The sequence below is a fragment of the Felis catus genome, chromosome A1 (genome assembly GCF_018350175.1).
Source record: "Felis catus isolate Fca126 chromosome A1, F.catus_Fca126_mat1.0, whole genome shotgun sequence".
NCBI lineage: Eukaryota > Metazoa > Chordata > Mammalia > Carnivora > Felidae > Felis > Felis catus.
In genome coordinates this window covers 87,267,793-87,290,969 of record NC_058368.1, presented here as the reverse complement: position 1 = coordinate 87,290,969, position 23,177 = coordinate 87,267,793, and the positions used below count along the sequence as shown (strand labels likewise).

The following is a 23,177-nucleotide window of genomic DNA, read 5'->3' as shown; positions in this document are numbered from 1 at the left end:
TTTATATTTCTAGGAATTTAGCCATTTATTCCTGGTTATCCAATTAGTTGGCATATATACTTGTTCATAATAGTTTCTTGTGATCATATGTATTTCTGTGATATCAGGTGTAATGTCTCTACTTTCATTTCTCTCTTTTTTTAAAATTTGTAATGCTTACTTATTTTTGAGATAGAGACAGAGCATGAGAGGAGGAGGAGCAGAGAAAGAGACGCAGAGTCTGAAGTAGGCTCCAGTCTCTGAGCTGTCAGCACAGAGCCTGATGCGGGGCTCAAAGTCACCAACGGGGAGATCATGACCTGAGCTGAAGTCCAGCGCATAACTGACTGACCCACCCAGGTGCCCCTCTACTTTCATTTCTGATTTTATTTATGAACCTTCTGTTTTTATCAAAAATGCAGACATAATTGAAATATAATATTATATTAGTTTCAGGTGTACAATATAATAGTTTGGTAGTAGCATATACTGTGAAATGATTACCACAGTGAGTATAGTTAACATCCATCAGCATACATAGTTATATGTTTTTTCTTGTCAATGAAAACTTTTAACATTTACTGTCTTAGCAATATTCAAATATACAATAAAGTATTATTAACTAGAGTCACCCTGCTATACACTACCTTCCCATGACTTATTTCTTTTATAGTTGAAATTTGTACTTTCTAACTTGCTTTACCCATCTCATCCAACCTTGCCTCTGGCAACCAACAATCTGTTCTCTGTCTCTATGAACTCATTTTTGTTTTGTTTTGTTTTGTTTTAGAGTCCACAAATAAATGAGACCATACAGTATTTGTCTTTCTCTAACTTATTACACTTAGCATAATGCCTTCAAGGTCTATCCATATTGTTGCAAATAGCAAGATTTCCTTCTTCTTGTGTAGCTAAATGGTATTCCATTGTGTATGTATACCATATTTCTTTATCCCATTCATCTACTGATGAACTCTTAAGTTGTTTTCATATCTCAGTTCTTATGAATTATGCTGCATTGAACATGGGGGTCATATATATTTTTTGAGTTAATGTTTTCACTTTCTTCAAGTAAATAACAATAAAGAATTGTTAGATCAAAAGATAGTTCTGTTTCTTAGTTTTTTGAAGAACTTCCATACTGTTTTCCAGAGTGCCTGCACCAATTTACATTCCTCCCAACAGTGCAATAGGATTCCCCTTTCTGTACATCCTCACCGACTCTTGTTGTTTCTTGAGTTGTTAATTTTAGTCATTCTGACAGGTGTGAGGTGACATCTCATTGTAGTTTTGATTTGTATTTCCTTGATGATGAGTGATGCTGAGCACTTTTTTTTTTCTTCAACGTTTTTTATTTATTTTTGGGACAGAGAGAGACAGAGCACGAACAGGGGAGGGGTAGAGAGAGAGGGAGACACAGAATCGGAAACAGGCTCCAGGCTCTGAGCCATCAGCCCAGAGCCCGACGCGGGGCTCGAACTCACGGACCGTGAGATCGTGACCTGGCTGAAGTCGGACGCTTAACCGACTGCGCCACCCAGGCGCCCCTAAGCACTTTTTCATTTACCTGTTGGATTGCTGTATGTCTTCTTGGGAGAAAAATGTCTGTTAAGATTGTCTGCCAATTTTTTAATCGTATCTTTTTGCTATTGAATTGATTAGTGATGTTGATGTAGTTAGTGATGTTTATATGTTTTGGATATAACACCTTATCAGATATATGATTTTCAAATGTTTGTTTTCCCATTTTTTAGGTTCTCTTTTCATAGTGTTGATGACTTCCTTTGCTGTGCAGAAACTTTTAGTCTGATATAGTCTTACTTGTTTATTTCTGTTTTTGGTATCAAATCCAAAAAATCATTGTAAGGACTGATGATAAGGAGATTACCCCCTAGGATTTCTTCTAGAAGTTTATGATTTCAGGTTTTATGTTTAAATTTGTCATCCATTTCAAGTTAATTTTTGTATATGGTGTAAGAAAGTGGCCTAGTTTCATTCTTCTGCATGTCTCTGTCCAGTTTTCCCCAACACCATTTGTTGAAGAGATAATCTTTTTCCCATTGTATATTCACAACTTTTGTCATAAATTAATTTACTGCATATGTGTGGGTGTATTCTGGAATCTCTGTTCTGTCCCACTGATTTCTGTGTCTAGTTTTTAGTCAAATCCATACTCTTTTGATTACTATAGTTTGCAATATAGATTGAAATTAGGGAGCATAATGCATCCTACTTAGTTCTTTTCCTCAAGATCATTTTGGCTATTTGGGGTCTTTTATGGTATCATACAAATTTTAGGATTGTTTGTTCTATTTCTGGGCTGAGTCTTCTCTTTTTATCTTAGTCTAGGTAAGGGTTTGCCAATTTGTTTATCTTTTTCAAAACCAGCTATTAGTGTAATTTATTTGTTTTTTTCTTCCTTTTTTAAACTTTTTATAAAGTTTATTTATTTTGAGAGAGAGAGAGAGAGAGAGAGAACAAGCACAAATGGGGGAAGGGCAGAGGGAGAGAGGGAGAAAGAATCCCAGGCAGGCTCCACACTGTCAGTGCAGAGCCCAATGTGGGGTTCGAAACCAAGAACCATGAGATCCTGACCTGAGGCAAAGTCAGATGTTCAACTGACTGAGCCACTCAGGTGCCCCATTTTTTCCTTTTTTTAAATTTAAATTTTAGTTAATATACAATGCAATATTTTTTTAAAGAGAATTCGTGATTCATCACGTACATACAATACTCAGTGCATACATACAATATCCATCAAAACAAGTGCTCTCCTTAATACCCATCACTCATCTAGCTCATCTCCCACTCACCATCCTCAATCACCCCTCAGTTTGTTGTGTATCATTAAGAGTCCTTGTGGTTTCTTTCCTTTTCTTCCTTTTCTTCCCTCCCTTCTTATGTGTTCATCTGTTTTGCTTCTTAAATTACACATATGAGCGAAATCATATGGTATTTGTCTTTCTCTGACTGATTTATTTCACTTAGCATAATACTCTCTAGCTCCATCCATGTCATGACAAATGGCAAGATTTCATTGTGTATATATACCACATTTTTATCCATTCTTCGGTTATTTGGGCTCTCTCCATAGTTTGGCTATTGTTGATAATGCTATAAACATTAGGGTACACGTGCCCCTTCAAATCTGTGTTTTTGTATCCTTTGGGTTAACAATCAATAGTGCAATTGCTGGATTGTAAGGTAGTTCTTTAAAAAAAATTTGATGTTTGTTTATTTTTGAAGGAGAGAGAGGAGTGTGAGGGGAGAGGGGCAGAGAGAGGGAGACACAGAATCCCAAGCAGGGTCCAGGCTCTGAGCTGTCGGCACAGAGCCCGATGCGGGGTTCAAACACATAAACCACGAGATCATGACCGGAGCCAAAGTTGGAGGCTTAACCGACTGAGACCTAGGCGCCCCTGGATTGCAAAGTAGTTTTATTTTTGGTTTTGTTGAGGATCTTCCATACTGTTTTCTGGAGTGGCTGCGCCAGCTTGTACTCCTACGGGCAGTTCAAAAGTGTTCCCCTTTTTCTGCGTCCTTGCCAACATCTGTTGTTTCTTGTGTTGTTAATTTTAGCCATTTTGACAGGTGTGAGGTGGTATCTTATTGTGGTTTTGATTTGTTTTCCCGTGATGATGAGTGAAATTGAGCATCTTTTCATATGTCTGTTAGTCATACGTCTGTCTTCTTTGAAAAGTATCTATTCATGACTTTTGGTTACATCTTAACTGGGTTATTTGTTTTTTGGGTGCTGAGTTTGATAAGTTCTTTATAGATTTTGGATACTAACACTTTTTCAGGTATGTGATTTGCAAATATCTTCTCCAATTCCATTGGTTGTCTTTTAGTTTTGTTGATTGTTTCCTTCACTGAGCAGAAGCTTTTTATTTTGATGAAGTCCCAATAGTTCATGTCTGCTTTTATTTCCCTTGCCTTCAGCAACGTGTCTAAGAAGAAGTTGCTGTAGCTGAGGTCAAAGAGGTTGCTGCCTGTGTTCTCCTCTAGGATTTTGATGATTTCCTGTCTCACATTTAGGTCTTTCATCCGTTTTGAAGTTACTTTTCTGTATGGTGTAAGAAAGTGGTCCAGTTTCATTCTTCTGCACATTGCTAACCAGTTTTCCCAGCACCATTTGTTGAAGAGACTGTCTTTTTCCATTGGATACTCTTTCCTGCTTTGTCAAAAATTAGTTGACCATATGTTTGTGGGTCCATTTCTGGGTTTTCTATCTGTTCCATTCATCTATGTGTCTGTGATTGTGCCATATTGTTACGATGACTACAGCTTTGAAATATAGCTTGAAAACCGGAATTGTGATGCCTCCAGTTTTGTTTTTCTTTTTCAGGACTGCTTTGGCTATTTGGGATCTTTTGTGGTTCCATAGAAATTTTAGGGTTTTTTGTTGGAGCTCTGAGAAAAATGTAGTTGTTATTTTGCTAAGGATTGCATTGAATGTGTAGATTGCTTTGGGTAGTATAGACATTTTAACAATATTTGCTCTTTCAGTCCTTGAGAATGGGATGCTTTACCATTACTTTCTGTCTTCAATTTCTTTGCCAAGTTTTCTACAGTTTTCAGAGTAATAGATCTTTTACCTCCTTTATTAGGTTTATTCCTAGGTATCTTATTGTTTTTGGTGCAATTGCAAATGGGATTCATTCCGTGATTTCTCTTTTTGCTCCTTTGTTTTGGTGTATAGAAATGCAACAGATTTCTGCACATTGATTTTATATACTGTGACTTTGTTGATTTCTTGTATTAATTCTAGCATTTTTTTTTTGGTGCGGTCTTTTGGATTTTCTACATAGACTATCATGTTGTCTGCAGATAGTAAAAGTTTGACATCTTCCTTGCTGATTTGGATGCCTTTTATTTCCTCTTGTTGTTTGATTGAGGCTAAGACTTCTGGCACGATGTTAAACAGTTATGGTGAGAGTGGATATTTTTGTCCATTACTGACCTTAGGGGAAAGGCTCTCAGGTTTTCCCCATTGAGGATGATTTTAGCTACAGGCCTTACATATACAGCTTTTATGATGCTGAGGTATGTTCCTTCTATCCCTACTTTGTTGAGAGTTTTTATTAAGAATGGATGCTATATTTTGTCAAATTTTTTAGATGCATTGGGAAGATCATATGATTCTTATCTTTTATTAATGTGGTGTATGACATTGATTTGCAAATATTGAACCAGCCCTGCAGCCCAGGAATAAATCCCACTTGATCATGGTGAATAATTCTTTTAATGTACTGTTTAATTCAATTTGCTAATATCTTGTTGAGAATTTTTGCATCCATGTTTATCAGGGATATTGGCCTGTAATTCTCCTTCTTATTGGGGTCTTTAGTTTTGGAATCAAGGTAATTCTGGCTTCATAGAATGGGTTTGGAAGTTGTCCTTCTATTTCTATTTTTTGGACCAATTTGAAAGGACTAAATATTAACTCTTCTTTAATTATTTAGTAGAATTCCCCTGGGAAGCCATCTGGTCCAAGACTCTTGTTTTTTAGGAGATTTTTGATAATCGATTCAATTTCTTTTCTGATTATGGGTCTGTTCAAATTTTCTACTTCTTCTTGTTTCAGTGTTGGTTGTGTCTGAGTTTCTAGGAATTTTTCCATTTCTTCCATATTGCCCAATTTGTTGACATATAATTTTTAATAATATTATTTTATAATTGTTTGTATTTCTGTGGTGTTAATTGTAATCTCTCCTCTGTCTTGCGTGATTTTATATCTTTGTGTCCTTTCTTTTTCCTTCTTGATAAGTTTGGCTAGGGGTTTATCAATTTTGTTAATTCTCTCAAAGAACCAACTCTCAGTTTGAGTTGATCTGCTTAATGTGTGTACCTAAATCTTAAGTGACTGTCTTAGAGGCAGCATATATTTGACTCTTTTTAAAATCCATTCAGCCACTCTGTGACTTTTGATTGGAAAATTCAATCCGTTTACATTTATAGTATTATTGATATGTAAGAACCTACTAATTCCACCTTCTTAATTGCTTTCTGGCCATTTTGTAAGTCCTACTCCCCCCCCCCCCCCCCATACCGCCGACTATTGTAGATTGATGACCTTTTATTGTGGTATACTGTAATTTCCTGTCTTTATATTTTTGAATTAACTCTAGGTTTTTCCTTTTTGGTTACCGTGTGCCTTACATAAAATATTCTAATGATATAACAATCCATAGTACACTGATAGCTACTTTGATTTTTTTTAACTAAAACTCTAGATGTCTCTCCTATGTTATGTTTTTAGTGGCTCAGTTTAACTCTTTTTTATTCTGTGTATTTGTTAAGAAAATATAGTGTCTATAGTTATTTTTTGTGCTCTTTTCCTCTAACCTTTATAATATAGTTAAGTGATTAACATATCATCATATTACAGAGTTAAAGTTTTCTTAATTTATTTACCTTTACCAGTGTGCTATATGTTTTTTGTTTGTTTGTTTGTTTTGTTTTCTTTTTTTGGTACGTTTTCATGTTACTAAATAGCTTCTTTTTATTTTAGCTTGAAGAATTCCTTTCAGCATTTCTTATAGAGAAAGTCAAACAGTGATGAACTCTCTCAACTGTTGTTTTCTGGGAATGCTTTTATTGTTTCTTCATTTCTGAAAGATAACTTTGTCAGAGTATTTTATACTAGATTTTGTTTTCTTCATCACTTTGAATACATTGTCCCACTCTCTCCTGCCTTGTCAGATTTCTGCTGAGAAAGCTGATGGTAGGTCGATGCTTGCTTTAGGGTTCTCTTCTTGTCTTTGATTTTTTGACAGTTTCATTATAATGTGTCTTGGAGAAGATGAGAAGATTGTTTGGATATGAAATAATTAGGTGGTCTATAATTTCATAAGCTCATATGTCCAGTTTTCTCTCCAGGTTTGGGAAGCTTTTAGCCATTATTTCTTTCAATAAACTTTTTGTTCCCTTCTCCCACTCCTTCTGAAATTCTAATGACTCTGGAATTGGTTCTTTTGATGGTATCTCATACTTTACCAAGATGCTTTGCTCTTTTTCATTTTTTCCCCTCATTCTCTGACTGGGTTATTTCAAAGTTTCCATCCTCTAACTCACTGATCTGTCTTATTCCTGATAGTTTCTGTTGTTGATGTTTTCCATTGTAGTCTTCATTTTATTCACTGAATACTTTAGCTCCAGAATTTGTTTAGTTCTTTTTTTTTATTGATTTCTACCTTTTTGTCATATTTCTCTTTTGGTTTGCATATTGTTTTCCTGTTTTGTTAAATATATGTGTTTCCTTGTGGCTCACTGAGTTTCCTCTGAAGAACTACTTTGAATTCTTTATTGGTTAAATATCAGGATTTATTTATTTATTTATTTATCTTAAGTAATCTCTCTGTCCAATGTGAGACTTGAACTCATGATCTCAAGATCAAGAGTCACATGCTCTTCTGACTGAGTCAACCAGGCACCCAGAAGGACTTTTTCTGTTTAGTTATTGCATTATTATTATCAACTTTTGGCGATATTATATTTTCTTGATTCTTCATGTTCTTTGGAGGTTTGTATTGCTCTTTTCACATTTGAGGTAGCAGTCATCTCCCCTAATTTTCCCTAGCTGCCTTCAGCTAGAGAGATATTTTGTTTGTCCTGTTTATATTTGAGATTTTCTCTGACTTTATACCAGCTCCACATTTCCTCTTTACTTTTTTGGCATGATTAGTAAGCTTATGTTTTCTTCTCTCAATCTTAGTCTCAGTAGGCTGGCTGCCAGAACCTTCCTTCTGGTTTTCCTGCAGGTGGTGATATAGGTCAAGATTGTGGTTTCTCCCTTGCTCACACAGCCTGGTTTGTTTTCTGCTTGGACTTTCTGTCTGCCACTCTCAGAAGTTGGCACAAGCAGCTGGCTGCAGAGTGGGAAGAAGTGTGGGTTTGGCACTTGGGGCATTGGGTGTACCTTTGACTAGTTGGGAAGAATCCTTGGGATCCTCCAGTCAGTGGAAACCACATTGCCTTTATGCCCTCTGGTATTCTTATCTGCTATTGTCCTGATCTGTCTCCTCCCAGTTCTTATGTTAACACTCTGGGTACTATGGGGAAAAAATGACTTTCTTTTGCATTGTTCACACAGCTGGTGAAGTGGGCACTTACTGTTCTCCCTTTTCCCTGTGGGAGAGCTCCTTAGCTTCCTCTTTCTTTATACTGCCAAGGTGGTGGTGGTAGGGGGTAATACAAAGTTCGTCTTACCAACCTGAATGCATTCAAGTTCACATGTTTTTTGCTCCACTGGAATACTGGAACTTCTCTAGAAACCTGGAATTCTACAAAGGCTCACTCAACCATGTGTATCTGTCCAATTCAGCATTTTCCAGGAGATGTGGCTGAAGGTGCCTCAGATTGGTTCATAGGCTCCTACCAGTTACACAGCCCATGCTGAGATCTGTCTGCCTATTACCTAATGCACAGGGGTGAGACTCCCACTGAGTCCCCTGGCCTATGGTGTTAGATCTCACAGGTCCTACAGGGTCATTTTTGTTCATAATTACCAAAATTTTGATATTAATGGGGAACAAAACAAGGACATCTTATACCACCGTGATTCTACAAGATAATATTGTTAATTATAATCTGAATGCTGAATATTTGATTTCCTGAGCTTACTCATAACTAAAGGTTTGTACCTTTTGACCAACATTTCACTATTTCTGCCTCCCCCTGCTCTTGTAAATCACCATTCTATTCTCTGCCTCTATAAGTTTTATTATTTTCGATTCCACATATAAGTGAGATCATGCAGTATTTGTTTTACCATGTCTGGATTATTTCACTTAGCATAACATAACATCCTCTAGGTTCATCCATGTTGTTACAAGTGGTAGGATTTCTTTTTATCTTAAGGCTGAATGATATTCTATTGTACATGTATATCACATTTTCTTCCTTCATTTATTCATTAAATTGTTTCCATATCTTGGTTACTGTGAACAATCCTGCAATTAGCATAGGACTGAAAATATTTCTTCAAGGTAATGATCTTATTTTCTTTGGATATGTACTCAAAGTTTGAATTGATGAATTATGTGGTAGTTATATTTTTAGGTTTTTTTTTTTTTGAGGAAGATTCATACTGCTTTTATTTAAATTCAAGTTAGTTAACATACAGTGTAATATTAGTTTCAGGTGTACAACTTAGTGATTCAACACTTCCATACAACACCTAGTGCTCATCATGACTGTGCTCCTTAATACCCATCTCCCACCTACGTCCCCTCCAATAACCCTCAGTTTCTTCTCTATATTGAGTCCATTTTTTTAGAAGATTTTAGTGTTTTCCATAAAGATTATCAAGTTATAGTCCCACCAACTGTACAAGGATTCTCTATTTGTTATCCCTTGTAATTTTTATAATAGCCATCTGAACAGTTGTGAGGTGATATCTCATTGTGGTTTTGATTTGTATTTTGATGTTTAGTGATGTTTAACATTTTTTTGTGTCTGTTTGCCATTTGAGTGCCTTATTTTGATATCAGGATGATGCTGGCCTCACAAAATAAGTTTGGAAGTGTTCTCTCTTCTATTTTTGGGAAGTGTTTAAGAAAAACTGGTACAAATTCTCTTGTGAATGTTTGGCAGTATTCACTTGGAAAACCATTAGGTCCTGGGATTTCCTTTCTTGGGAGGTTTTCTATTACTGATTCAATCTCCTTCATTATTGATCTATTCAGGCTTTCTATTTCTTCTGGATCCAGTCTTTGTAGATTATATGCTTTTAAGGATTTATTATTTTCTTCTAGGTCATCTATTTTGAAGCTTATAATTGTTCACAATTGTCTATTATACTCTTTTTTTAAAATTTCTAAGCTTACCATTATAACATATCCTCTTTCATTTCTGATTTTATTTATTTGAGTTTTCTGCTTTTTTCCTAGTGAATATATTGTTTTTATTCGCTCTTTGACTTTTCCTGCTATAATATTTATTATTTTCTCCTTTCTGGTAACTTTGGATTTAGTTCTTCTTTTCCTAATACCTTTAGCTTTGAGATCTTTCTTCTTTTTAAATATAGGTGTTTATTGCCATAAATTTGCCCCTTATAACTGCTTTTGCTATATCTCATAAGTTTTGGCATACTGTATGTCTTAGTCCATTCGGTCTGATATAACAAAATACCACAGACTGGGTAACTTATAACTTACTCTGACCAGCGTGAGGTGATATCTCAGTGTGGTTTTGATTTGTATGTCCCTGATGAAGAGTGATGTTGAACATCTTTTCATGTGCCTGTTGGCTATATGGATGTCTTCTTTACAGAAGTGTGTATTCATGTTTTCTTCCCATTTCTTCGCTGGATTATTTGTTTTTCAGGTGTGGATTTCAGAAGGTTCTTTATAGGTTTTGGATACTAGCCCTTTGTCTGATATGTCATTTGCAAATATTTTTTCCCATTCCGTCAGTTGCCTTTTAGTTTTGTTGATTGTTCCTTCTTTCTCTCTTTCTTTCTTTCTTTCTCTCTTTCTTTCTTCTTTCTTCTTTCTTTCTTTCCTCTTCATTACTTTCTTTTTCATTCTTTCTTCCCTTTGGTGGCTTCATGGGTATGTCCACTTTTTGATGTAAGCATATTTCTTGATGTATGATACATTCCTATGAAAATGGTAAATATAGACTTTCAAATACATGTTACCTCTATTTCTTTACCCACTCTCCCAAGAGAACCTATGAAGAGCAAATGAAAAGAAAAGGGGGAATGGGAAGTAGATTTGTGGGGTGGATTGAATCAGAATGGTATTACAGAGGCAAAAAAGATGAAAAAGACTATGATTGCCAATAATTCCACAAAATCAATGTTAATGATCTACTCACGAGTCATCAAAGAAAATAATATTCCATTCTTTTTTCTAGGTACCATCTTGAACATCTTCTTCAAAGTGCTTTGAACTCGTTTTCCCCACTAAGAACTGTGCGAGAAAATACATGGCTTGGTCCACTTTTATCAACTTTTTGGTTCTGAAGATGTTCCCAGACCAAAGCACAAACTGATTTAGCAGTGATTTATAACTACTGTCTATGGAGTTTTCACTATGTATCAGCATTGTGAGAAACATTTTACATTTAATTGTTTTTTCATTGCATCATCATGAAAATCATTTGAAGTAAACATTATTCATGTTTCCATTTTACTGATGAAAAATGGAAGCTTAAGGAGGTTAGACAATTCATCAAAATTATAAAGCTATTAAGAAGCAAAGTTGGAATTGAAGCCCCAGTTGGTCTTATTCTAAGGTTTTACAGCAAAACACCAAAAAATGTTGGCTAATTTAGGTGTTTCACAATATTCTTCTCTCTCTTAAAGATATTCCATCCTGAGCAAGATGGCTCCTATTACCTTCTCCTGATTGCCTTCCCTCTCAACTAACCAGGTTTTCCAGGTATAGGCATGAGGTAATGTAGATTATTCTCTTTGTTAGTTGCTTCAAAGTCTTACTATCTTCAGGGGCATCTCAAAAAAAAAGTAAGTAGAAGCATTTATAGCTCACTATATTAATTGATATCATTAAAATTCTCCTGAAATATCCTTAGGAAACTTTGAACTTATTGTTGATTTAAAAAACACTCTCTACTTTAAACCACATAAAAATTTCACATGGATAATAAAATTTTCCAATACAAACTGTTTAATTGATCCAATATATATCTTTGTTTAATATCTTTAGATTATTACTCAAACATTAGAAGTTTCTTTAAAGGGAACTTTAAATATAAAGAGATGTAAGCATACAGCAGTGGTTCTCAAACTTGGCATGCATAGGCATCACCTGGAGGCTCTATTAAAACAGATGGTTGGGACCCACCCAGAATTTCTCATTTAGCTCAAGAATTTGGAATTTTATCATGAAGTTGTAAGATACAAAATCAACATACAGAAATCAGGTGCATTTCTATATACTAACAATAAAATCTCTTAAAAATAAATAAAATAGCATTAACAACAATAAAATTCTGAAGAGTAAATGTAACCAAGAAGGTGAATGATTTGTATATCGAAACCAAAAGACTTTTATAAAAAAATTGAAGAAGATACAATGGAAAGGTACCCCATTGGGTACAATTGAAGAAGATACAATGGAAAGGTACCCCATGGTATCTTTCATTGTTCACGGATTGGAAGAATTAGTATTGTTGAAATTTTCATACTACCCCAAACCATCTACAGATTTCATGCAATCCCTATTAAAATTCCAATGGAATTTCACACAAAACAAACCATCCTAAAATTTATATTGGAGCACAAAAGACCATGAATAGCTAAAGGAATCTTAAGGAAGAGGAACAAAGCTGGAAGCAACACACTTCCTGGTTTTAAACTATATTACAAAGCTATAGTAATCAAAATGGTATGGCACTGTTAAAGAAAAATGGACATACGGGGTGCCTGGGTGGCTCAGTCGGTTGGATGTCTGACTTCAGCTCAGGTCATGATCTCACTGTTTGTGAGTTTGAGCCCCACATCGGGTTCCATGCTGACAGCTCGGAGTCTGGAGCCTGCTTTGGATTCTGTGTCTCCCTCTCTCTCTGCCCCTTCCCCACTTGTACTCTGCTTCTTTCTCTCTCTCAAAAATGAATAAACATTAAAAAGTTAAAAAAATAGACATACAGTCCAATGGAAGAGAATCAAGAGCCCAGAAATAAATGTTTGCATATACAATCAACTAATAGTTGACAAGGAAGCAGAGAATATTCAGTGCAGGCAAAAAAATTGTTTCTTCAATAAATGGTGTCGGAAAATTGTATAATTATATGCAAAATAATAAAATTGGATCCCTAATTTACACCATTTAGGAAAACTAACTTGAAATGGATTAAGGACATAAAGTGTACGACTTGACACTATAAAACTTCTATGAGAAAACAGGGAAAAAGTTCCTTGATATTGGTCTTGACAACAATGTTTTCAGATATGTCACTGAAAGTATAAGTAACAAAGGCAAAACCAACAAGTGGGACTCCACCAAACCAAAAATCTTCTTCACAATAACAGAAAAAAATCAACAAAATGAAAGGGCAATCTACAGAATGGGAAAAATACTTGCAAATCATATATCTGACAAAGGGTTGATATCCAAAATATATAAGGGATTAATACAACTGAATAGCAAAAACAACCCCCCCCCCAAAAAGAATGAAACACACACACACACACACACACACACACACACACAATCTGATTAAAATATGGGCTATGGTCTGCATAGACATTTTTCACAAGAAGACATTCAAATGGCCAACAGGTATGTTGAAATGTGCTCATCATCACTAATCATCAAGGAAATGCAAATCAAAACCACAATGAGATATCACCCCACACCTGTCAGAATGGCTCTAATCACAGAGACAAGAGGTAACAAGTGTTGGTGAGGATGTGGAGAAAAGGCAATGTTTATGCACTGTAGGAGGGAATGGAAATTGATCAGTTCCTATGGAAAATAGTATATGTTTTTTTAAAATTCCTTTTTATAAACATTTATTTATTTTTGAGACAGGCAGAGCATGAGTGGGAGAGAGGCAGAAAGCAGGAGACATAGAATCCGAAGCAGGCTCCATGCTCTGAGCTGTCAGCACAAAGCTTGACACAGGGCTTGAACCACAAACTGTGAGAGATCATGACCTGAGATGAAGTCGGATACCTAACTGACTGAGCCACTCAGGGGTTCCTACAATTTTTTAAAAATAGAACTGTCATATGATCCATTAAACCCATATATATATATATATATATATATATATATATATATCTGAAGGAAATTAAACTACTAGCTCAAAGAGATACCTGCATGTTCCTGTTTATTTCAGCATTATTCACAGTAGTCAAGACATGGAAACAACCAAAGTGTCCATCAGTGGATGAATGGCATAAATTTGGAACACAATATATAAATATACACATTACACAATGGTGTATTATTCAGCCATTAAAAAGAAGGAAATCCTGACATTGTGACAACATGGATGGACCTTGAGAACATTACGCTACTTGAAATAAATCAGGCAGAGAAATACAATGTATGATCTCACTTATATGTGGATTCTAAAAAGCAATGACCGCCCCCCCCCCCCAATCCATACTCATAGAAACAAAGGCATAGAAAAAGCAAGGGGCCCGGGGGGGCGGTGGGGGGCCAGGGAGAGATATTGGCCAAGAAGTACAAACTTTCAGTTAAAAGATGAGTAAGTTCTGGGGACTCTAATATAGAGCATGGTGAGTATAGTTAACAAAACTGTATTATACTTTAAAGATGCTAAGAGAGTAGGATTTAAATGTTCTTACCAAACAAATGCACAAAAGTTAATTATATGACATGATGGAAGTACTAGTCAACCCCATTGTGGTTATCATTTAACAGTCCATACATATGTCAAATCATCACGTTGTACACCTTAAACTTATACAATCTTATATGTCAGTTATGTCTCAATAAAGCTGGAAAAAGTGAAGGCACATGTAATAGAAAAAAAAAAGAATTTGGCATTTTAACAAATTCCCAGGTGATGCTGATGGTGCTGGGTCTAGGATTGTACTTTGAGAACTGTTGGCCTGGAAATGATGGGTACTTGCCCATGTTTTGTGTCTCCCTACAAAGAAAGTCAGGGCCAAATGTAAGGGCCAGGTATTAGTCAAGTCTCCGATTGATTTTTTCATTATTGCTATTACTGTTCAAGGACCAAATTATTTCTAAAATTTCTATAAGTTCTAAATATGTATAGGATTGTGGCTTTAAGAATTTTACATTCTACAATGGGAATCCTAAGTACTTAATTGCCAAGATATCACATACATACCTAAACTGAAACAGATAGAAACAGTTGCAAATACATGTATCCAAACACCAAGATGCAGACTTCACAGGAATTCAGAAGACTCGTTAACAATTATAATACTCTATCAAAATTGTTGATACCCAAAGTTAAGCTACTTTATGTGAATCTCAATGTGTTTATAAGCAGATACTAAGAAATAATACATGCCAAGAGTTCTAGGAAAAAAATATAAAAATATATAGCTACACTTAGTACACACAAATTCACAAATCCAACTGAAATTTTAGCACAATGAAGAATTTTAGCAATATTTGTTATCTGAGTAAAGAATAAAAACTTATTACCATTTTCAGGGTGCTTAATTGTGTATTTAAAAGATTCATATAGGGGCGCCTGAGTGGCGCAGTCGGTTAAGAGTCCGACTTCAGCCAGGTCACGATCTCGCGGTCCGTGAGTTCTAGCCCCGCGTCGGGCTCTGGGCTGATGGCTCAGAGCCTGGAGCCTGTTTCCGATTCTGTGTCTCCCTCTCTGTCTGCCCCTCGCCCGTTCATGCTCTGTCTCTCTCTGTCCCAAAAAATAAATAAACGTTGAAAAAAAAAGATTCATATAATACCTGAAATATGAAAAGATAGTTTAGGTGTCAGATAATTAGGCATATGAGCATCAGTTTACATCCCTTTTCTATCACAGACTTTATTGTGATGGACCTTACCCTTCTAATAAAGGGAAATGCAAAATCAAAGAAGAAACTCCAAACTCCGTTACTGTAGAAGGAAAAAGGTGTCATGCTAAGGTTCGAACGCAAAAATTATCTCCAGTTTTAGATAAGACTATGTATTTCCAAAGTCCATGAAAAGACAGGATTGTATTCAGCAAACACGGTTTTATTCTTTGAAAATAGGGCTTAAATTTGTAACTTGCAGCTGGAAAAGTCAGGATTCGAATCTAATTATTAATTATCTTCCACCTCAGTGAGTACCAGTTGCATGCTATTTGATCGAATACAGTGTGAGTTAAAAAGGTCTGAGAGAGCTGATTGTAGTTTGGGCAGCCACTATCCACTAGGAATGTGGCCTTGAGTAAGTCAAAACATACCCAGAAGTTAATTCCTTTATACATAGTATTATAAGCTAAGCTGTATGCTTAGCTGTATGCAAGATTGTATGTTCTAATCAATATGGAGTGAGCAGCTATATGACCCAATAAAATCAGATCTATTTCATTTTTTGTTACTTCTCAGATATCCCTGTCCTAATGAAATAGGTAGTGCCACTGCCAATTTAAAGAGCTAAATAAAATGTTGCAGTCAAATTGTTTTTGTCAATTGCATGGAAGGCTGACATTCCTACCATGTATTTCTGTTTGGGAGTTCTGCAGGAGGCCTGGCCCCTGGAAAGATGTCTGTATGGTGAATATGGGCAGGGGAGGGGCATAGACATTGTTCGCTCACTTGCCCTGGCTGGACTGGCTGAACAGCAGCCTCACAATGTGGTACCATCCATGTAGAAGGTGTACTATACACTGGGTAGTAGAGGGGGAATGTGAAGTTTCTCTTGGTGTCTCAATATGACAATGACAGACCCGAGAAGTTTCCTAGATATTTTTTCTTAATCCATTCTTTCCCATGCTAGAGGTTGCAAATTCAACTATCTCAATGCTTGCCTCTCTACAATTTCATGGTTTTAATTTTGTGAGTCCAGGCCAAATGAAGAAATTGCTCTACTTCTATTTTTACATGAAACCCAGAAATCAGTTTTCCCCTCAAGAAGACCTGAGTCACCTGTTTGGGAACTTTCCATAATGCCCTCCTCCTGAGTTCTGCCTTTATACCTGGGGGACTGAGCCAACCTTTGAATGAGAACACCAGTCCCTAAAGTCCTAGCTCTGTAAACAAACTGGTATCTGTCCCCAGGCCCCCAGACTTTTCCAAATTCCCAAGGTGACAGAATATTAAATGCCCTTGGTATGCACCAATAAAATGACATTTATGTAAATTCTTTAAAGCTCTTGGAAATAGGTGCACTTCCCTCTGTCCCTCGGGGTCATCTGTCATCTCCATAACCCTAGGGTACCTGTATATATGTGTGTGAGATAGAATATGCTGATTTGAAATGTGGCACTATGCCACTCTATCCTCTAATTGCAGAGGAGATGCTACCTCAGGCTGGTCCTGAGAATGTTAGCCCGTAGTTAATTTCAAAACTGTGCTACTTAAACGTTCATTAACATTTCGATGGGGCAGACTGTATTTTGGTGCTCACTTCCCCATCAGTTTCTGTTGGAATTTCTCCTGGAAGATCCAGAAATTAAAAGGGACCAGAGTTAGTTGCCTTCTTTCTCCCTGAGAAAACTCCTGGTTGATCTCTGGAATTGAAGTAAGGAGGGTTGACATAATAGTAGGTCTTCCACTTTCTGGGAGAAACAAGAGTGAGGAAGTGGATAGGAGCTTAGTTGTAGCAATGAGTTTTATTTCTGTATCTTTGGTCCCTTGTATGTGAATATATAATTCTAATGTGTGATTACTCTATTAAGATTTATATCTGTTAGGGCACCTGTGTAAGAGTTTTCTCAATGCCACTTTTCACATTAACTCCAGTTTGCATTCTGTTCAGAAAAGGTTGAATACACCCAATTCTAAAAAGAGTAAATATATGACAGACAGATTAGGAGAGACTATGTTCTACTTCTTCTGCATTCCTAGCTGGGCCGACCCAAAGGCATTTCCTGACCTTAATGCAAACACATCAAATCATCCTTCTGAGTTCTTCAATGAAATGAGAGCCACTTTGAACAGAAAATCTCTATGTTTAGTTTCATTTGGGACAGAGACAAATCAAGTGTTGCAAGGCTTCCCTGGCAATGTTGAGAATGATCACAGCTTTTCTCCATAATGATAGATTTCATTGTTAAACCTTTATGTGCAGATTATTGAGAGAAGCAGTAGGAAATAGCCAACTTTAAACAAGTTTAAATACATAGGAGCAGGACAAATGAAGAATGAATGGAAGTTTGAGCTAAAGGGTGGGGCTGGCATTGTGGACCTTGCTTTGATATAAAGCTGTCATGCAAACATTGTCTACTTTTGGACCCTTCTGTCACTGAGGTTGTTCATCTCTAAACCGAAATCCTATTGTTGGGTCTGTTCATCTAGCAGGGCTGCTGTGAGAATGGCCTATAACTGTAGGTGGAAAAGCTCTGTGAAACATCTAACCTAATATAAATGTGGAAAGAGTGGTGGCTTTTAGGATGTACTGTCTTTCTAAAACAGACAAAAAATAGTTTTACGGCTTGGCATTCTTTAGTCCCATTCAGTAGGCACAAAATATCATTTTCCAGGTTCTCCTTTGTGGATTGGTGCAGATCCCGTCAGAGAATCGAGCCCAATGCATCAATCCAATTTCAGATCCTTAGGCCAAAGTTTTTAAAATTAGTACATGTTTGTAACGTTATGTGCTAACTAAACTACTACAGGTATTTGAGTAACTGTATTACTTTTCAATTTCTATTTCCTTCAGCCCCATTCCTTGCAATTTTATGGTTCAGACTAAGGATATGAGCTAAAACACATGAAAAAACCAACTATGGCAATTTATACCTGAAATATTTGTTTGGTGAGCTTGTGGATGTTTCACATAACAATGAACATCAGATTACCTTCGAATGAAGGAATAGCACATTGAGAAATGTCACTTAGAATAGTTATATCATAAAGAAATCAGTGTGGTAACTTCCCATTTTTGGTTGAGGAGTCAGGTCCTAAGTGATGTATGTTGTTAAGCAATTTGTGGTTAAGTTTCTCCTTACCTCTCTGGGATCCCTTTATGCAATCTCTTGAACTTGGATGAAAGCTTATGACAGGTTTATGGATACAAAAGTGCAAGTTGTTCTTCTCAACCAGCATCAGCAAAGTGTGTGTGGGAATGTCTCTCTTTGAGTACTTAGTTGACCTACTGAGATCACACAGTCTTGGGTTTTCAGTTGGCTGCTTCTAATAATTCTCTGCCCCTTTTTGTCTCTTCATGGGTTTTTACAAGAGGGTCCTATGCCTGGAACTCACAGAACTCCTGCTTGCAGGCCCAGCTAGAGAGAGTTCATAACTTCTTCACTGTTAAGCTAGACAGATGCTAACTGCAGCCACACAGAGATACACATAGTTCAAAGTGTTCCGCTGCTTCCTTTCATGTTGCATAAAGCCATTTCTTACTGGTTATTACCATTTGCTTTACCACGGCTGACACAAGCCTAGGTATACTCTAGTGCTATAAGGCTGAGCCCCATCAAAGCCCTTGGCATGAACTGTGGAAACCATGAAAAACTAAAAATGTTCAGGGCACATTGCTGATGCCACCAGTCCCATACATATGTGAGGTCTGGGTTGGGATTTGAGAGGATTGTAACCTCCTTTCTAGCTTATACAAGGAAAAGCCAAGGTATGGAGAGAGAAACTGGAAATTAGGACACACATTAGTAGATGTGCCTTGAACAGAGGCAGAACCCATTCTACCATCTCAGCTCTTTCTTATAGTGAATGTCAAAAGTTACTGTGTTTAATCTCAATAAAATTACATGTTGTTAAGGAATTGCCTGACATGTATATTTGTGAATTTCCTGAACATCATCTGTGAGTTTGGTTCTATGTGTCTGTGCATGTACTACTTTCTCTACTCGAAACATATTTTGCTTAATATACATCATGTAAAATTATTATTTGTTATTTGAAAAACAACCAAACCAAACCAAGCCAAACCAAAACAAAATAAAACAAAACCTCTCAGGCACAACTGTGTCCTATAATATAAACTCTGCTATAGGGGCTTCCCTGATCAATTGGGAATAATTTGCAAAACACTGAGCTTTTTAACAAATCTTTTAGAGAACTTTTACCTTCTCTCTTCTCATTATTTACAAACATTATTCACCAAGGAGGGCAACTTCTGAGTTAATCCATCTACTCTCCAGGATAATCAGACATACTGCTTTGCATACAATAGCTATCAATAAGTATATGATAAAAAAATGTTAAAGGGCAAATGAGTCTCCTAACTTCATGGATCTACACATGGAAGTTGGAGAGTGCTGGGCACAGTCTCCATTTGCTATCTTATCCAATACTTTCTTGTGTGTTTCCATAGAGCTGGTGAAGATTATGGGAAGAGACAATGACAGTTACCAACAAGCATTCATCTTGGTGGGCTTTTCTGATCGACCTCAACTGGAGGTAATTCTCTTTGCTTTTGTCTTGGTCTTCTACATCTTGGCCCTTGTGGGCAATAGTGCCATCATTTTCTTATCAGTCATGGACACCAGGCTCCACACTCCCATGTACTTCTTTCTTGGGAACCTTTCTTTCTTGGACCTCTGCTTTACAACCAGCATTGCTCCCCAGCTGCTGTGGAACCTTTGGGGTCCAGAGAAGACCATCACCTACCAAGGCTGTGTGGCCCAGCTCTATATCTACATGGTGTTGGGCTCAACCGAGTGTGTTCTCCTGGCTGTCATGTCTTATGACCGCTACGTGGCCGTCTGCCGGCCCCTGCACTACACTGTGGTCATGCACCCACATCTCTGCCTGCAATTGGTGATTGTGTCCTGGTTCTGTGGCTTTCTAAATTCCTTTGTCATGTGTCCCCAGACAATGCAACTCTCCCGATGTGGGCGCCACAAAGTGGACCACTTTCTGTGTGAGATGCCTGCTCTTATTGCCATGTCTTGTGAAGACACCATGTTGGTGGAAGCATTTGCCTTTGTCCTGGGTGTTGCCCTTCTCCTGGTGCCCCTCTCCCTGATCCTCATCTCCTATGGCATGATTTCTGCCACTGTGCTTAGGATCAAATCAGCAGCAGGGTGCAAGAAAGCTTTCAATACCTGCTCTTCTCACCTAACGGTGGTCTCTCTTTTCTATGGAACCATCATCTACATGTACCTGCAGCCAGCCAATAGCTACTCCCAAGACCAAGGCAAGTTCCTCACCCTCTTCTACACCATCGTCACTCCCAGTGTCAACCCCCTTATCTATACTCTGAGGAACAAAGATGTAAAGGGAGCAATGAGAAAGCTCCTGAAGGGAGAGAAGGAGGACAGGGAAACCTAAGAAAGAGGAATGCAGGGGTAATATAGATGATGTTCTGGAGCTGCTCTCTTAGATATGTATGAGACAATGTGGTGAACTAATATTCAAAGAGTTAAGTGAATGCAGCTGGGCATGATGATTTGAGTGTGACCCCATCCCCAGCTCTCTGGATATGAAATGGTTTCCTTCTGTTTAAAGGTGTCTACTTCAGGAAATCTCCAATATACTTGCCTTCTATCCATCTTTGGGCTTCTTCCACAACTGAAGGGGACCTGTAGCACTAATTCAAAGCACAGAGTGTGCAGATTATGTCATGAGATGTCAAATAAAAATGAGGCAACACCAGTGGTCTCCTCTTGAAGCTCCTTTATTTATGACTGTGGTAGTTTCTCAGAGATGAGCAAGACAACATCAGTTAAATCAGAGTACTCTGCCCGAGATGTTGGTTGTTTCTTCTTAAGTGAGGAGTTTCCTGTTTTCATTTTTTTGACTTTTTAAGATTTTATTTTAGTTCATTACTTAATATATAGTATAATATTAGTTTCAGGTGTATAATATAGTGATTTAATACTTACATACAACACCAGGTGCTCATCACAACAAGTGCCTTCCTTGATCCCCATTACCTATTTAGCCCATTCCCCGCCCCTAACATTCCCCTCTGGGAACCATCACTTTGTTCTCTATAATTAAGCATCTGTTTCTTGGTTTGCCTCTCTCTCTCGTCCCTTCTGCTTATTTGTTATGTTGCTTAGATTTCACATATAAGTGAAATCATATGGTATTTGTCTTTAACTTATTGCACTTAGCATTATAATCTCTATAATGGGTTGTTTGTACCTTTTCTTAGATCTTCTCTTAAAGCCACAGCATTTACAAGATAGTTGTCTCAAGTTGGGAGTCTGAGTCTTTGGAAAGAACATAGCAAATGAAACACATTGGAATAAGATGAATGACTTTTGTTTCATTGGCAGATTGCTATAATCAGCTACACATATTTCTTATTAAACAGAACTTATTTCAGATTAGTTACCACTGCCCCCCACAAAACAATGTTTGATGGCCGAAGTTATTGTATTGGAATTTGCTAAGAACAATAGTTTGAAAACTTGGTTTTGCATCAGAACTCTAAAGATACACATTTCTAAGTAATCTCCTAGATTTATTGCATCACAAACACCAGGCATGGGCTGGAGGCATCTCTGTTTTTAAGACATTCTCTATGTATCACCAATGACAGTCAGATTTGGAAATCATGGTTTTAGAAATAATTTCAATCCAACTCCTTACATCAACTACAAATCATCCTAGAGTGTGCTGAATACATGCCCACCTTTGCTGGATGTGAATCATGCTGCAAACAAAGCCTGGGAGATATCACCCATATCTGGGTTTGGAATTGATTTATCCTCTTACCAGTTATCTCTTGGAGTCTAGCCATTTTTATCTGTACTATGGGTGTAAATACCCTCATTTTACAAGGTTGTAGTAGAGATTAAATGAGGTAAGAAATGTCAAGTATGAGGTGTTTCCTCAATAATGTTTCTTTTCTTTCCATGCACCACAGAAATTACCAGTCTATTCCTTTTGAAATAGATTTAATTTCGTTATTTAGATCTAGGTTTTAATAATAATTGACTTTAGTATTTTCCCACTGAATACCTGCAAGGTGAAAAATGCTTTCTCCTAGGCATAAGAAATCCTAGGTATAAGAAATGCCCTTCAATTACTTCTTTTTTTAAATTTTTTTTAACGTTTATTTATTTTTGAGACAGAGAGAGACAGAGCATGAACGGGGGAGGGTCAGAGAGAGGGAGACACAGAATCTGAAACAGGCTCCAGGCTCTGAGCTGTCAGCACAAAGCCTGACGCGGGGCTCGAACTCACAGACCGTGAGATCATGACCTGAGCCGAAGTCGGACGCTTAACTGACCGAGCCACCCAGGCGCCCCAATACTTCTTTTATATTAAGTAAAAAAGTTCCCTTAAAAACTCTCAGAGGGTTTTCATGAATACTTTAGCATCCTAGTATAAATGTGGTGTGTGTGTGTGTGTGTGTGTGTGTGTGTGTGTGTAGGTGGAGACTCAGGGTAAGTATGCTGGTTCATTGTTAGTAGATAATACAAATTCAGGCTGGAAGAAGAGTGGGTCCACAGACTATGACAATATGTCGGGATGGAAATGGAAAAATTGTTTCAAAGTCATTCAGTGAGATATTTTGGATATATTAAGAATAACATTCAATTCATTTGTTTCTATCATCCTTCTGTATTATAAAAATGAACCCAAGACATATAGAAGCAGATTTTTTTTAACTCCATTTGCAAATGATGTGAAAAAACACAGGAAA

General features: G+C 37.0%; 1 protein-coding gene and 1 long non-coding RNA gene across 2 annotated transcripts; both read left to right on the top strand.

Annotated features, from left to right (window-relative positions):
- Positions 1-280: 280 nt before the first annotated feature.
- On the top strand, positions 281-11,103 carry LOC123385095. Its single transcript, XR_006597163.1, has 2 exons — positions 281-339; positions 10,843-11,103. It is a non-coding gene; the product is annotated as an uncharacterized LOC123385095 (long non-coding RNA).
- An 8,797-nt stretch (positions 11,104-19,900) lies between these two features.
- Positions 19,901-21,087, top strand: LOC101096283 (putative olfactory receptor 2W6). The gene has a single exon (XM_003980610.5). It carries the CDS (start codon positions 19,904-19,906, stop codon positions 20,846-20,848), a length of 945 nt encoding a protein of 314 aa, XP_003980659.1. The 5' UTR covers positions 19,901-19,903; the 3' UTR covers positions 20,849-21,087.
- Positions 21,088-23,177: the final 2,090 nt, after the last annotated feature.